Raw genomic sequence first — 12,207 nt, forward strand, 5'->3', positions numbered from 1 at the left:
CAGAGCCATCCAGTGGCTACAACCTTCATTTCACCAGGTTCACATAAAGCAATCGTAATGACAGTCCACCACAACATACCCGAGAGTCTCCTGATTAGTAAGGGGTAGTGTGTGTTTAATTTCATTGAGTATTAAAAACACAGTTTGAGATCATTGTGAGGGGATTTCACCAGTGGTTAGAATGGGGGAATTGGGCTTCCCGTGAAAATGTTGTCCAAGCTTGCAACAGTACCCAAGGGGGGCGGGGCTTAGCGAAGGGTCAATTACATCATCATGAGGTCTGACTGGGGATTGGGGGGGAGAGAGCCACGGGTAAGGTAGGGACAGGGGACTCATTTGCAGGGTGCAACCAAAAATAAGTCTTGTCAACGTCTTCTGCTCATAGGCATAGCATAGTTTGAGAGAATATGGTCTACTTTTACTTTAGTGGGCTGGGCTGTAGAGGAGCTGTAAACTGAGATACCCGCTGAAAGAGAATAGTCAATCTTCAGTTTTTTTGTGCTCGTGCGCGCAGTACCACAGCTCTAACAAAATCTTTCCAGAGGCACAATCAGAATTGAGCTCACATCAGCCATAATGAGAACTACCCTTACAAAAAAAAGATTGCAGTTTTAAACGTGCAGTAACTGCAGTCGATTGTGGTATTTTGGACGCAGTATTTGCAGCATACTGCAGTTATACTGTCTTCTAACTACAGTTATACTACAGTGAACTGCAGTTATACTGCACTCTGACTGCAATCTTTTTTCGTAAGGGTAAAAACCAACTGCATAAAACACCCATTACATCAGGTTGTTCAGTCGATGTTCACACTATTATCAAATATCCCAGTGAACACAACATGTTGAAAATACATATTTTCAACCAAAAAGACAGTCTTGCGCTCATAGGTTCAACTCCACTGTTTTGGAGTGAGAGGTTAACACGCTCTGCCTCTTTTTAATCAGAGCATCTCCAAGGTCTGCCGCCCACGCAGAGACAGAGGAAGAGTCAGAGGCAGCCTTCACTCTGCGTTTTTACGACTGACACATTGACGCTCCTGCTTCTATCTAGTGCTACCTCTAAATCAAACAGACTTGTGTCCAGTAGGCACAAACGGAAGAAAATGTTAAGAAATGGAGTGAAACAGGGAAGTACTATCTATACTGGCCCAATAAGAAATGCTTGTTTCTATTTAAACCGTGTCGCTATGGTTTGCCCTAATGAACAGACCTGCCCGCCATTACAACCGCAGATGAAATGAGGCAATGCAGCATCTTCCAGGGTTTGTCCCAAATGGCACCATATTCCCTATATAGTGCACTACTTTTGACTAGATGCTTTCAGATGGAGGAGACCAGGGTAATGTAATGAGCGCCAGATGGAAAGATGCGTGTACAATGCTGTAATTAATACCGGGAACCTAGAAAAGTCTGTGTTAGTATGGGTGCGGTTGGACAGGGTTAATTTACTGCAGTGTGAATTGCCTGTACACGGACGTCAAGGTAAGAGCACAGAGCCCCCTGGTATGTGAGTGAGAGAGAGAAAGACGAACAGAGGAAGAGAGAGTGTTTGTTTATTTGCTTATTTACTGGTTTTGCAGAAGCAGTAGCCACACAAAAACACAAACAAGTAACAAAACACTGATAGACTAATGGACAAGGACAATCACACACACACTTAAAATACAATGATATACAAACAATACAACATAAATTGTGTGCGTGTCCCCTCACAGTCCCCACCATTCCATGAGTTGTATAATCATTTTCTTAAAAAAAGGTCATTTTTCTGTTTGCTTGAGGATTTGGAGATGGAAGGGAGTTCCATACGATCATGGCTCTGTATAAAATTCTGCGTTGCCGTGAATTTGAGAGAGTTGGAGACAGAGGCCTCTGGTGGCATGTCTTATGGGGTATATATGGGTGTCTGAGCTGAATGTTATTTGATTATGCAGATAATCTGGAATTTATCATCACAGTAATATTTATCATAACTCGAAGAGAAGCAGTTAATGTCTCGTCAACTCTCAACCAGGAAAGACTGGCATGCATGTTTGTTAGTTACGTTCATTTAAGGGCAAGGTGTGCTGCTCTGTTTTAAGCCAGCTGCAGCTTTGCTAGGTCTTTCTTTGACGCATTTGACCACATTACCGGACAGTAATCAAGATGGGACAAGAACAGAGCCTGAACTAGTACAGTTGATTTGTGTCAAAAATCAGACATTCCCCCTCCCCGTCTTCACAACTTTGCCAATGTGACTTGACCATCCATTCCTCAATGGTCACATCCTTTATGTCCAACTCCAGCTGAGGTTTAAGTCTTAGAGAATGTTTAGAACCAAATACAATGCTTTTAGTTTTAGATGTATTTAAGATGAGTTTATTATTAAATCACCCATTCTGATACTAACTCCTTATTAAAAATGTCAGTGAGCTCACTTGCTTCGGGTGCTGACATGTAGAGTTTGGAATCATCCGCATACATAGTCATTCTAGCTTTGTGTAAGACCAGACGCAAATCATTTGTAAAAATAGAGAAGAGTAACGGCCCAAGGCAACTGCCCTGAGGGACACCGCACTGTAGATAGCGCCTTCGGAAATTATTCAGACCCCTTCACTTTTTCCACATTTTGTTAGTTTACACAGCCTTATTCTAAAATTGATTAAAATGTTGTTTTTCCTCAATCTACACACGATACCCCATTTATTTTTTTTGCAAATTTATAAAATATTATATTTACATAAGTATTCAGACCCTTTACTCCGTACTTTGTTGAAGCAACTTTGTCAACAATTACAGCCTCGAGTCTTCTTAGGTATGACGCTACAAGCTTGGCACACCTGTATTTTGAGATTTTCTCCCTTTCTTCTCTGCAGATCCTCTCAAGCTCTGTCACGTTGCTGCACAGCTATTTTCAGGTCTCTCCAGACGTTCGATCGGGTTCAAGTCCGTGCTCTGGCTGGGCCACTCAAGGACATTCAGAGACTTGTCCCGAAGCCACTCCTGCGTTGTCTTAGCTGTGTGCTTAGGGTTGTTGTCCTGTTGGAAGATGAACCTTCGCCCCAGTCTGAGGTCCTCAGTGCTCTGGAGACGGTTTTCATCAAGGATCTCTGTACTTTGCTACATTCATCTTTGCATCGATCCTGACTAGTCTCCCAGTCCCTGCCCCTGAAAAACACCCCCACAGTATGATGTTGCCACCACCATGCTTCACCGTAAGATTGGTGCCAGGTTCCCGCCAGACGTGACGCTTGGCATTCAGGCCAAAGAGTTCAATCTCGGTTTCATCAGACCAGAAAATCTTGTTTCTCATGATCTGAGTCTTTAGGGTGCCTTTTGGCAAACTCCAAGCGGGCTGTCGTGCCTTTTACTGAGGAGTGGCTTCTGTTTGGCCACTCTACCATAAAGGCCTGATTGGTGGAGTGCTGCAGAGATGGGAGAACATTTCAGAAGGACAATCATCTCCACAGAGGAACTCTAGAGCTCTGTCAGTGATTATCGGGTTAATGGTCACCTCCCTGACCAAGGCCCTTCTTCCCCGATTGTTCAGTTTGGCTGGGAGGCCAACTCTAGGAAGAGTCTTGGTGGTTCCAAACTTCTTCCATTTAAGAATGATAGAGAACACTGTATTCTTGGGGACCTTCAATGCTGCAGAAATGTTTTGGTACTCTTTCCCAGATCTGTGCCTCGACACAATCCTGTCTCGGAGCTCTACGGACAATTATTTCGACCTCATGGCTTGGTTTTTGCTCTGACATGCACTGTCAACTGTGGGACCTTATATAGACAGGTGTGTGCCTTTCCAAATCATGTCCAATCAATTGAGTTTACCACAGGTGGACTCCAATCAAGTTTTAGAAACATTAAGGATGATCAATGGAAATAGGATGCACCTGAGCTCAATGTCGAGTCTCATAGCAAACAGTCTGAATACTTAGAAATACCTTAATTACATGTTTTTCTAAAAACCTTTGTCATTATAGGGTATTGTGTGTAGATTGCTGAGGCAGTAACGTAACGAAATGTGGAAAAAGTCGAGGGGTCTGAATGCACCGTATGTTAGAGTAGCTTCCATTGAAGAACACTCTCTGGGTTTTATAGGATAAATAATTCTCCAACCATGTGATATAAAGCCATATAGCAAGTTCGTTTTTTTCAATAACAATTAATGTTCAACAATACAGCTCCAACTATCATATTATCCATTTATATGAACCAATCATGAGTCCGTGAAGTACAATATGAGTACCCTTCTCTATACGCATGCTAAAAGTCAGTTAACTTCTCTGAAAAATAGCATTGTGTTTAGAATGAATTAGCTTTTCTATTTGATGTTGAACAGAATATTGTAGGGTTTGTTGGCCATTGTGAAAGAGGTAGGAATTAGGCAAGTATGTGGAGGTACTGTATGCGAGTAAGAGTTTGCGTATTTTAATGAGCGGATGGTAGTCTGTTTCAGGGAGCGTGTGGTCAAGTACACAAATGTGTTATAGAAAAGGAAAGTGTTACTATGTTAAAAGCTGCCTAAGAGTGCATGTGTGTGCCTGCAGCAGAGGTCCATCACAGGAGCTAGTCAGTGCATTGGAGGACATTTGGGAAGTACATGAAAGTGTACCCCCTACATGTGCTGCAGACAAGCAGTGAGATGCGGTGTTTTTCTGCTTGCGTAACACACTGTTCCCTAGGTGTTTTAAAGGAACACTCACTACACTTAAAGGTGGTCCATAAAGTGTATGAAAATATAGACACTGACAGACTAATAAAAGAACATGTTCAATTCCTGAATTGAGTGCAACCCTGTTATTTGTATTATATTATTATTAATGTACGCATACATGCAGACAATAAGAGACAAAGCAGTCTGATCAGCGCAGATACTTTTTTTAATAGAAAGGAATCTCATTTTAACACCCTATAGGCCCGAATCCCCACTGCTGCAATGGCAGAAATACCCCCTGTACCCCATCCCGACCCATAAACCTCCTTTCGACAGATATGCTTCAGATATCTAAAAGTCAAGGGTCAAGCCTAAAGAAGCTTACGGGATCTAAAGTATGCTGTAGGTCAAGTTACCTTACAAGCTACTTAAACTTAGCCACAAATGTGTACTATTCCAATACAGCAAATAATACAATGATCATTTTGTCCAGAAGTTATTATGATTATTTACTTGATGGAAGTCCAGGACTTTTCACACTGCCGAGCCAAACCAAGCTGTACTGAGCTGGCCTGGTTAAAATAGCAGAGCCGGCGCAGCTTGGTTCAGGTTGGCACAATAGTGTTTAAAGACCTTTACCCTTGTAGTAGAGTCAAACTGAACAGGAGACAAAAAATAACCTGTGGCCATTCACTTATAAGGCCTGATTAAAACCAGCAGACAGGCAATTTCAAATCAGAAAAGCCCAAACAATATTGTTTGAGTAGAAGATGAAAACCAATGCTTTACAGTGACTTTAAGAGAGTGCATTTGAGTGCTCAGTACAATCGTTTCGACAATCAATCTCACCATACTTAACATTGAAACAGAGGAGGATTGTGGGAAAGAGTCCATCGTGGACGCTCCAACAGCGTGCGCTCGACATACCTTTTACAAAATGTAATCACCACTTTCTTTGGACCGAACAACAAAACATAACAGGCAACAACAAAAGTGAACACAAGACAGACAAGCATTCAAAATATGCATATCCAAGAAGAAAACACAAATGGGGAAAAAACGGAATATAGATTTCAACATGCCAACTTGTTTAGGGCATTACAGATACTCTTATTCATTTTTAATTTTTTTACAATAAAAATATTTGGACATATCTCCAATCTTATTTTCTTTTCTTTCTCAGAATCGGCAAGGTCACCAAGAAAAGTGTAGATAAGAGAAGGACAAAGCGACATGACGCCACACTGGACCATACCATGCAAACAACTTCCTGCAACTTTCCCTAGGACTGGACTCACTGTAAGTCATGCAAATGGACAGTGAGACACTCAGCTTGGGAAAAAAACATTAGCGGCGACTACATTACCCAGAATTGCTACTTCTGGTATAGTCTCATTTATGGCAAAATATTTTTTAATTTTAATGGTCATTACAAAATAGGAGAATGATAGCAATGAACTGATCTCATTTTGTGCCATAGTCCCTTCAAGCTTTCCCAATGGGAAAAACAAGAAACAAATCAATTTGGCAGTAGCCTACTACTACGTAAAGCTAATCAACTGGAGCGAGAACGACACACCAAACAGACATACAGAAAGACGGACGTGCAGAGAGCTGAGCCGCAGCCAATCACAGTGATGCTGAGCGGAGAGCCAATCAAAACGACAGCAGAACAGAAACACTACCAAAACATCAACAGCGGTCATCCACGTCCTCTGTGGTAGCAGGTTGTCTCGCAAACTCAAGGCTCGCACACAACTCTTATCCAAAATATACTGCGAACACATTAGTCAAAACCTGCCGCTACCCCACTGCCTCCTTATCCCCAGTCATGTCCTGTCACTAGTCCAGGTGTGATTGACAGCCAGTGACCACACCTATCGAGGAGGAAACTGAGACGACTGATATCACCGGCAGGGGGAGGTGACTACAGCAGAGTACAGTCAGTGGTCCTTGGCTGGTTAAACTGAGGTTGTCTCTTCAGTCCCGTGACTTACTGCTGTACTGACTGACTGGGGGTGTTCTAGCTAGAGTCTGGGGGTCTACATGGTTCTACAGAGAGGTGGAGGGGAGCTTCTTGACACGTCGCTGGGCCAGGAACGAAGACTCGATGGGCTTCAGCTCCGGCGTGGGCTGGGAGCTCTTCAAGGCCGAGTAGGTGGCCGCCATCGCCCCCTGTCAGAAGAGAAGAGGTAGTGCAATGTCAAGATATCAGTTTGGAGGACAAACAGTTACAGTTGCATTCACACACAGGATCTGGCATCTGTAACTTCTTATGGCTGAAGGGGCAGTATTGAGTAGCTTGGATGAAAGGTGCACAGAGGTGCCCAGAGTAAACGGCCTGCTCCTATATCATAGTTGCTAATATATGCATATTATTATTAGTATTGGATAGAACACACTCTGAAGTTTCTAAAACTGTTTGAATTATGTCTGTGAGTATAACAGAACTCATATGGCAGGCAAAAACCTGAGAAGTTCCACTTCCTGTTTGGATATTTTCTGGGGGTGCCAGATTTTCAACCAAGCTCTCATTGAAAATACAGAGAGATATGGATGGGTTTTCACTTCCTACGGCTTCCACTAGATGTCAACAGTCAATAGAACTTCGTCTGATGACTAATGTGAAGGGGGGCCGAAGGAGACAGGAATTAGTAATCACTTCCATGAGGTGCCCACGCATTGAACTGGCGCGTTCACGTGAGTGAGCTCCGTTCCATCGGTCAATTGAAGTCGATGTAATTCTCCGGTTGGAACGTTATTCAAGATGTATGTTAACAACATTCTAAAGATTGATTCAGTATATCGTTTGACATGTTTCTACTGACTGTAACGGAACTTTTGGACATTTCGTCACGTTATAGTGGACGCGCTTTGAGACTTTGGTTAGGGCGTTTGGTAAACAATTCGAAAGTAGCTAATTGGACAAATAACGGACATTATCGAACAAATCAAGCATTTATTGTGGACCTGGGATTCCTAGGACTGCATTCTGATGAAGTTCATCAAAGGTAAGGAAACATTTATCATGTATTTTCTGGTTTCTGTTGAGTCCAACATGGCAGCTAATTTGGCTATTGTTCTGAGCTCCGTCTCAGATTATTGCATGGTTTATTCTTCTGTAAAGTTTTTTTAAGAATTGACACAGCGGTTGCATTAAGGAGAGGTATATCTATAATTCCATGTGTATAACTTGTATTATCATCTACATTTATGATGAGTATTTCTGTTGAAAAGATGTGGCTATGCAAAATCACTTGATGTTTTTGCAACTAGTGAATCTAACGCGCCAATGTAAACTCAGATTATTTTATAAATATGAACTTTATCAAACAAAACATGCATGTATTGTGGAACATGAAGTCCTATGAGTGTCATCTGATGAAGATAATCAAAGGTTAGTGATTCATTTTATCTCTATTTCTGGTTTTTGTGACTGCTATATTTCACTTGAAAAATGGCTGTGCTTATTGTGGTTTTGTGGTGACCTAACATAATCGTTTGTAGTGCTTTCGCTGAAAAGCCTATTTGAAATCGGACACTTTGGTGGGATTAACAACAAGATTACCTTTAAAATGATATAAGACACATGAATGTCTGAGGAATTTTAATTATGAGATTTCTGTTTTTTGAATTTGGCGCCCTGCACTGTCACTGGCTGCTGTCATATCGATCCCGGTGACGGGATTGCAGCCATAAGAAGGTCCAGTTGCATTCACACACAGGATCTGGCACCTCTAAGACAGTTGCATTCCGGAACCTATTTGACCGGATCCGGTACAACTTGTGACATGAAAGATAATTTAGGTGCACTATGCAGAAATCGCTCTGCCATTTCCTGGCTTCTAAAATTCTAGTACAGCGTAGAGAATCATTTTGCCATCTAAACCGATGTGAAATGTATTTTTAGCTGTTTGAAGTTGGTGTTCAAAACTGAAAATAAAGACACAAAAAACTAAATTTAATATTGGGAAGCATAGAAATAGCCCACATAGAATATGTCTCGCTTTAAATGAGAATGACAAATCTATAACTCACATTTCTGTGTGAATTTGGTCAGGTCTCCCAAAAAGTTACATATTGCAGCTTTAACTTGAAAGAGAAGGCAATTTGAATAAAAGCAATTAGAGTGTATTAAGATGCCTCCTCTTTAATGATCCCAAATGTCAAGTGAAAACGTATTTCCAGCCCGCGCCTGATATTCTGAGAAATGATTACGGTTGGGCCAGGCCAGGGATTAGGTTTGTGCAACATTGAAGTCTAGAGACCAATGCGTGGCCGTTGGTTTGGTGAGAGAGAAAAGCGCCTGTAGATCTCATTGAACTAGAATGAAATTACATTTCTATGATCCCTCTCCCACTCTCTGCTCTGATAGACATTGCTAGAAATAAATAGCTGTGGATTGTATAATGTAGCCCAATCACAAGGCATAGCCTACAGTTGGTAACACGCTGCAAATAGGCTATCAATCAACTGATTGTTGAGTTGTGGCCGTCTGAACAGCTGCCAAAACAGGCCTTTTGCAATATTTTGAATACAATTGTGGGAAAAGCACGGGTTGGAAAGCAAATGGCTCCTGCTGAAAATTAGACGTGTATGTTTGTAGGCTCCCAACATATTTTATAAATTCCCAAATACAGTTGAAGTCGGAAGTTTACATACACCTTTGCCAAATACATTTAAACTCAGTTTAACAATTCCTGACATTTAATCCTAGTAAAAATTCCCCGTCTTAGGTCAGTTAGGATCACTACTATTTTAAGAATGTGAAATGTCAGAATAATAGCAGAGAGAATTATTTATTTCATCACATTCCCAGTGGGTCAGAAATTTACATACGGTCAATTAGTATTTGGTAACATTGCCTTTAAATTGTTTTACTTGGATCAAAGGTTTCGGGTAGCCTTCCACAAGCTTCCCACAATAAGTTGGGTGAATTTTGGCCCAGTCCTCCTGACAGAGCTGGTGTAACAGTCAGGTTTGTAGGCCTCCTTGATCGCACATGCTTTTTCAGTTCTGCCCACAAATTTTCTATAGGATTGAAGGCAGGGCTTTGTATGATCTTTGTCCCCATGTGCAGTTGCAAACCGTAGTCTGACTTTTTTTTATGCCGGTTTTGGAGCAGTGGCTTCTTCCTTGCTGAGCGGCCTTTCAGGTTATGTCGATTATAGGACTCGTTTTACTGTGGATATAGATACTTTTGTACCTGTTTCCTCCAGCATCTTCACAAGGTCCTTTGTGGTTGTTCTGGGATTGATTTGCACTTTTTGCACCAACGTACGTTCATCTCTAGGAGACAGAACGCGTCTCCTTCCTGAGCGGTATGACGGCTGAGTGGTCCCATTGTGTTTATACTTGCGTACTATTGTTTGTACAGATGAACGTGGTACCTTCGGGCGTTTGGAAGTTGCTCCCAAGGATGAACCAGACTTGTGGAGGTCTACTATTTTTTTTCTGAGGTCTTGGCTGATTTCTTTTGATTTTCCCATGATGTCAAGCAAAGAGGCACTGAGTTTGAAGGTAGCCTTGAAATACATCCACAGGCACACCTCCAATTGACTCAAATGATGTCAATTAGCCAATCAGAAGCCATGACATCGTTTTCTGGAATTTTCCAAGCTGTTTAAAGGCACAGTCAACTTAATAAACTTCTGACCCACAGGAATTGTGATACAGTGAGTTATAAGTGAAATAATCTGTCTGTAAACTATTGTTGGAAAAATGACTTGTGTCATGCACAAAGTAGATGTCCTAACCGACTTGCCAAAACTATAGTTTGTGAACAAGAAATTTGTGGAGTGGTTGAAAAACGGGTCAATGACTCCAACCTAAGTGTATGTAAACTTCCGACTTCAACTGTAGGCCTATTGAGCGAACAGCATCACTGGTGAGTGACACTTGAACTTGATTAGGACTATAATTTCCTCCTCATATTGTACAATATTTTGTCTCCGCTATTTGTTGCATTCAAGACAAGGCTGTTTTGTATTTCAGTGTCAAAGTAGCCTGTCATTTCGATAATTTGTGTGGTATTAAAAAATATTTCACTAAAGTTTCCAGTTAAGTAAAATGACATGAAATGTTTTTATAAAAGGCTACAATATATTTTTGACCCATGTGTGCAAATTCTGTAAGTGCATCTATTCTACTCAATGTCACCACGCAAATGCCATGACATGCATGCAATGCTGTATCATAAAGGTTATTTTTTTCTTCTCTTGTGTTCCGGTACCTCAGAGCTTCCCAGGTCACGACCCCCTCGTGCCCACTTTTTGTTCCGTCACCTCCCGATTTCCAAATAAAGCGCTGCAGGCACTACAAAATTAGGGTGACCTATGGCCTAGGGTGACCTAACGGACTAAACCGCTGCCTCCGGATCACATATACCGCTGCAGCATGGGTTCGAATCTGGCCCACGACCACTTTAGCACACTCTCTATCCATCTTTCCCATTGTCTCTCCTCTATCCAATAAAGCATAAAATATACCTTTAAAATAAAAAGTTTGGTCACATTGCTTTATTCCGGAATATACTTTTCGGGACTGTAATGGCATTGTCAGCTGTGTCCAATAGAAATAGAAATTCACCATGTGAACAAGAACGGAGTTGACTCCCAACCCTGGATTTCCCAGTGGGCACAGCATAGTGTACATTATAGTATCAATCCAGTACCTTGACCAGCTTGGCGTCCTGGTGCTGCAGCTGGCTGTTGGATAGCTTGTCCCTCTGGACGATCCAGGGGTGCTTGAGGACCTGCATGGCCGTCAGCCGCTGGTGGGGGTCCACGTGGAGCATCTTAGACACCAGGTCCTATAGAGAAAGAACACACAGCAGGAAGGAAGAAATTAATAGTTTGATGTTGTTGTACTTTTACCCCTTTTTCTCCCCAATTTCGTGATCCAATTGGTAGTTACAGTCTTGTCCAATCGCTGCAAATCCCCTACGGACTCGGGAGAGGCGAAGGTCGTGAGCCATGCATCCTCCGAAACACGACCCTGCCAAGCCGCACTGCTTCTTGAAACACTGCTCGCTATTCCGGAAGCCAGCCGCACCAATGTGTCGGAGAAAACACCATCCAGCTTGCGACCAAAGTCGGCTAGCAGGCGCCCGGCACGCCACTACCGCGCGATGGGACAAGGAAATCCCTGAAGGCCAAACGCTCGTCTAACCAGGACGACGCTGGGCCAATTGTGCAACGCCTTATGGGTCTCCCGGTCACGGCCAATTATGACACAGTCTGGGATCAAACCTGGGTAGGTAGTGACGCCTCAAGCGCTGCACCACTCGGGAGGCCGGATTGATGGGTTTGTGTCATTATATACTGTACACCTCTATCCTTGAAATCCAAACTAAACCACTATTGTTTCACTTCAAGTCTCCCAGTCAGTCCTACTGTACCTTGGCTGCGTCCGACACGGCGTCCCAGTTGCCTCCGGTCAGGGTGAAGTGACCGCTTCCTATCCTGCTCAGGATCTCATCTGGAGTGTCCTCGGGCCCGTTGGCAAATGGAGTGAAGCTGAAGGGGGAGGGAGGGAGCACATGGGACAAGTCATATGAGAGAGTGTGTA

General features: G+C 42.6%; 1 protein-coding gene across 3 annotated transcripts in view; it reads right to left on the bottom strand.

The window, feature by feature from the left end:
• Positions 1-4,873: 4,873 nt before the first annotated feature.
• The window catches only part of LOC120023564 (ribosomal protein S6 kinase alpha-1), a 139,746-nt gene continuing 132,412 nt past the window's right edge, over positions 4,874-12,207 (bottom strand). For 2 of the 3 annotated variants that reach the window (XM_038967596.1, XM_038967594.1), the window contains 3 exons: positions 12,038-12,155; positions 11,312-11,449; positions 4,874-6,813 (listed from right to left, as the gene is read on the bottom strand). In XM_038967596.1, coding sequence (XP_038823524.1) covers positions 6,691-6,813; positions 11,312-11,449; positions 12,038-12,155 — 379 coding nt within the window. In that variant the 3' untranslated portion in view covers positions 4,874-6,690. The remainder of the gene's footprint in view (positions 6,814-11,311; positions 11,450-12,037; positions 12,156-12,207) is intronic. The other variant, XM_038967597.1, reaches the window with a different exon arrangement.

Source organism: Salvelinus namaycush, chromosome 28 (assembly GCF_016432855.1).
Source record: "Salvelinus namaycush isolate Seneca chromosome 28, SaNama_1.0, whole genome shotgun sequence".
In the NCBI taxonomy this organism is placed as follows: Eukaryota; Metazoa; Chordata; class Actinopteri; order Salmoniformes; family Salmonidae; genus Salvelinus; species Salvelinus namaycush.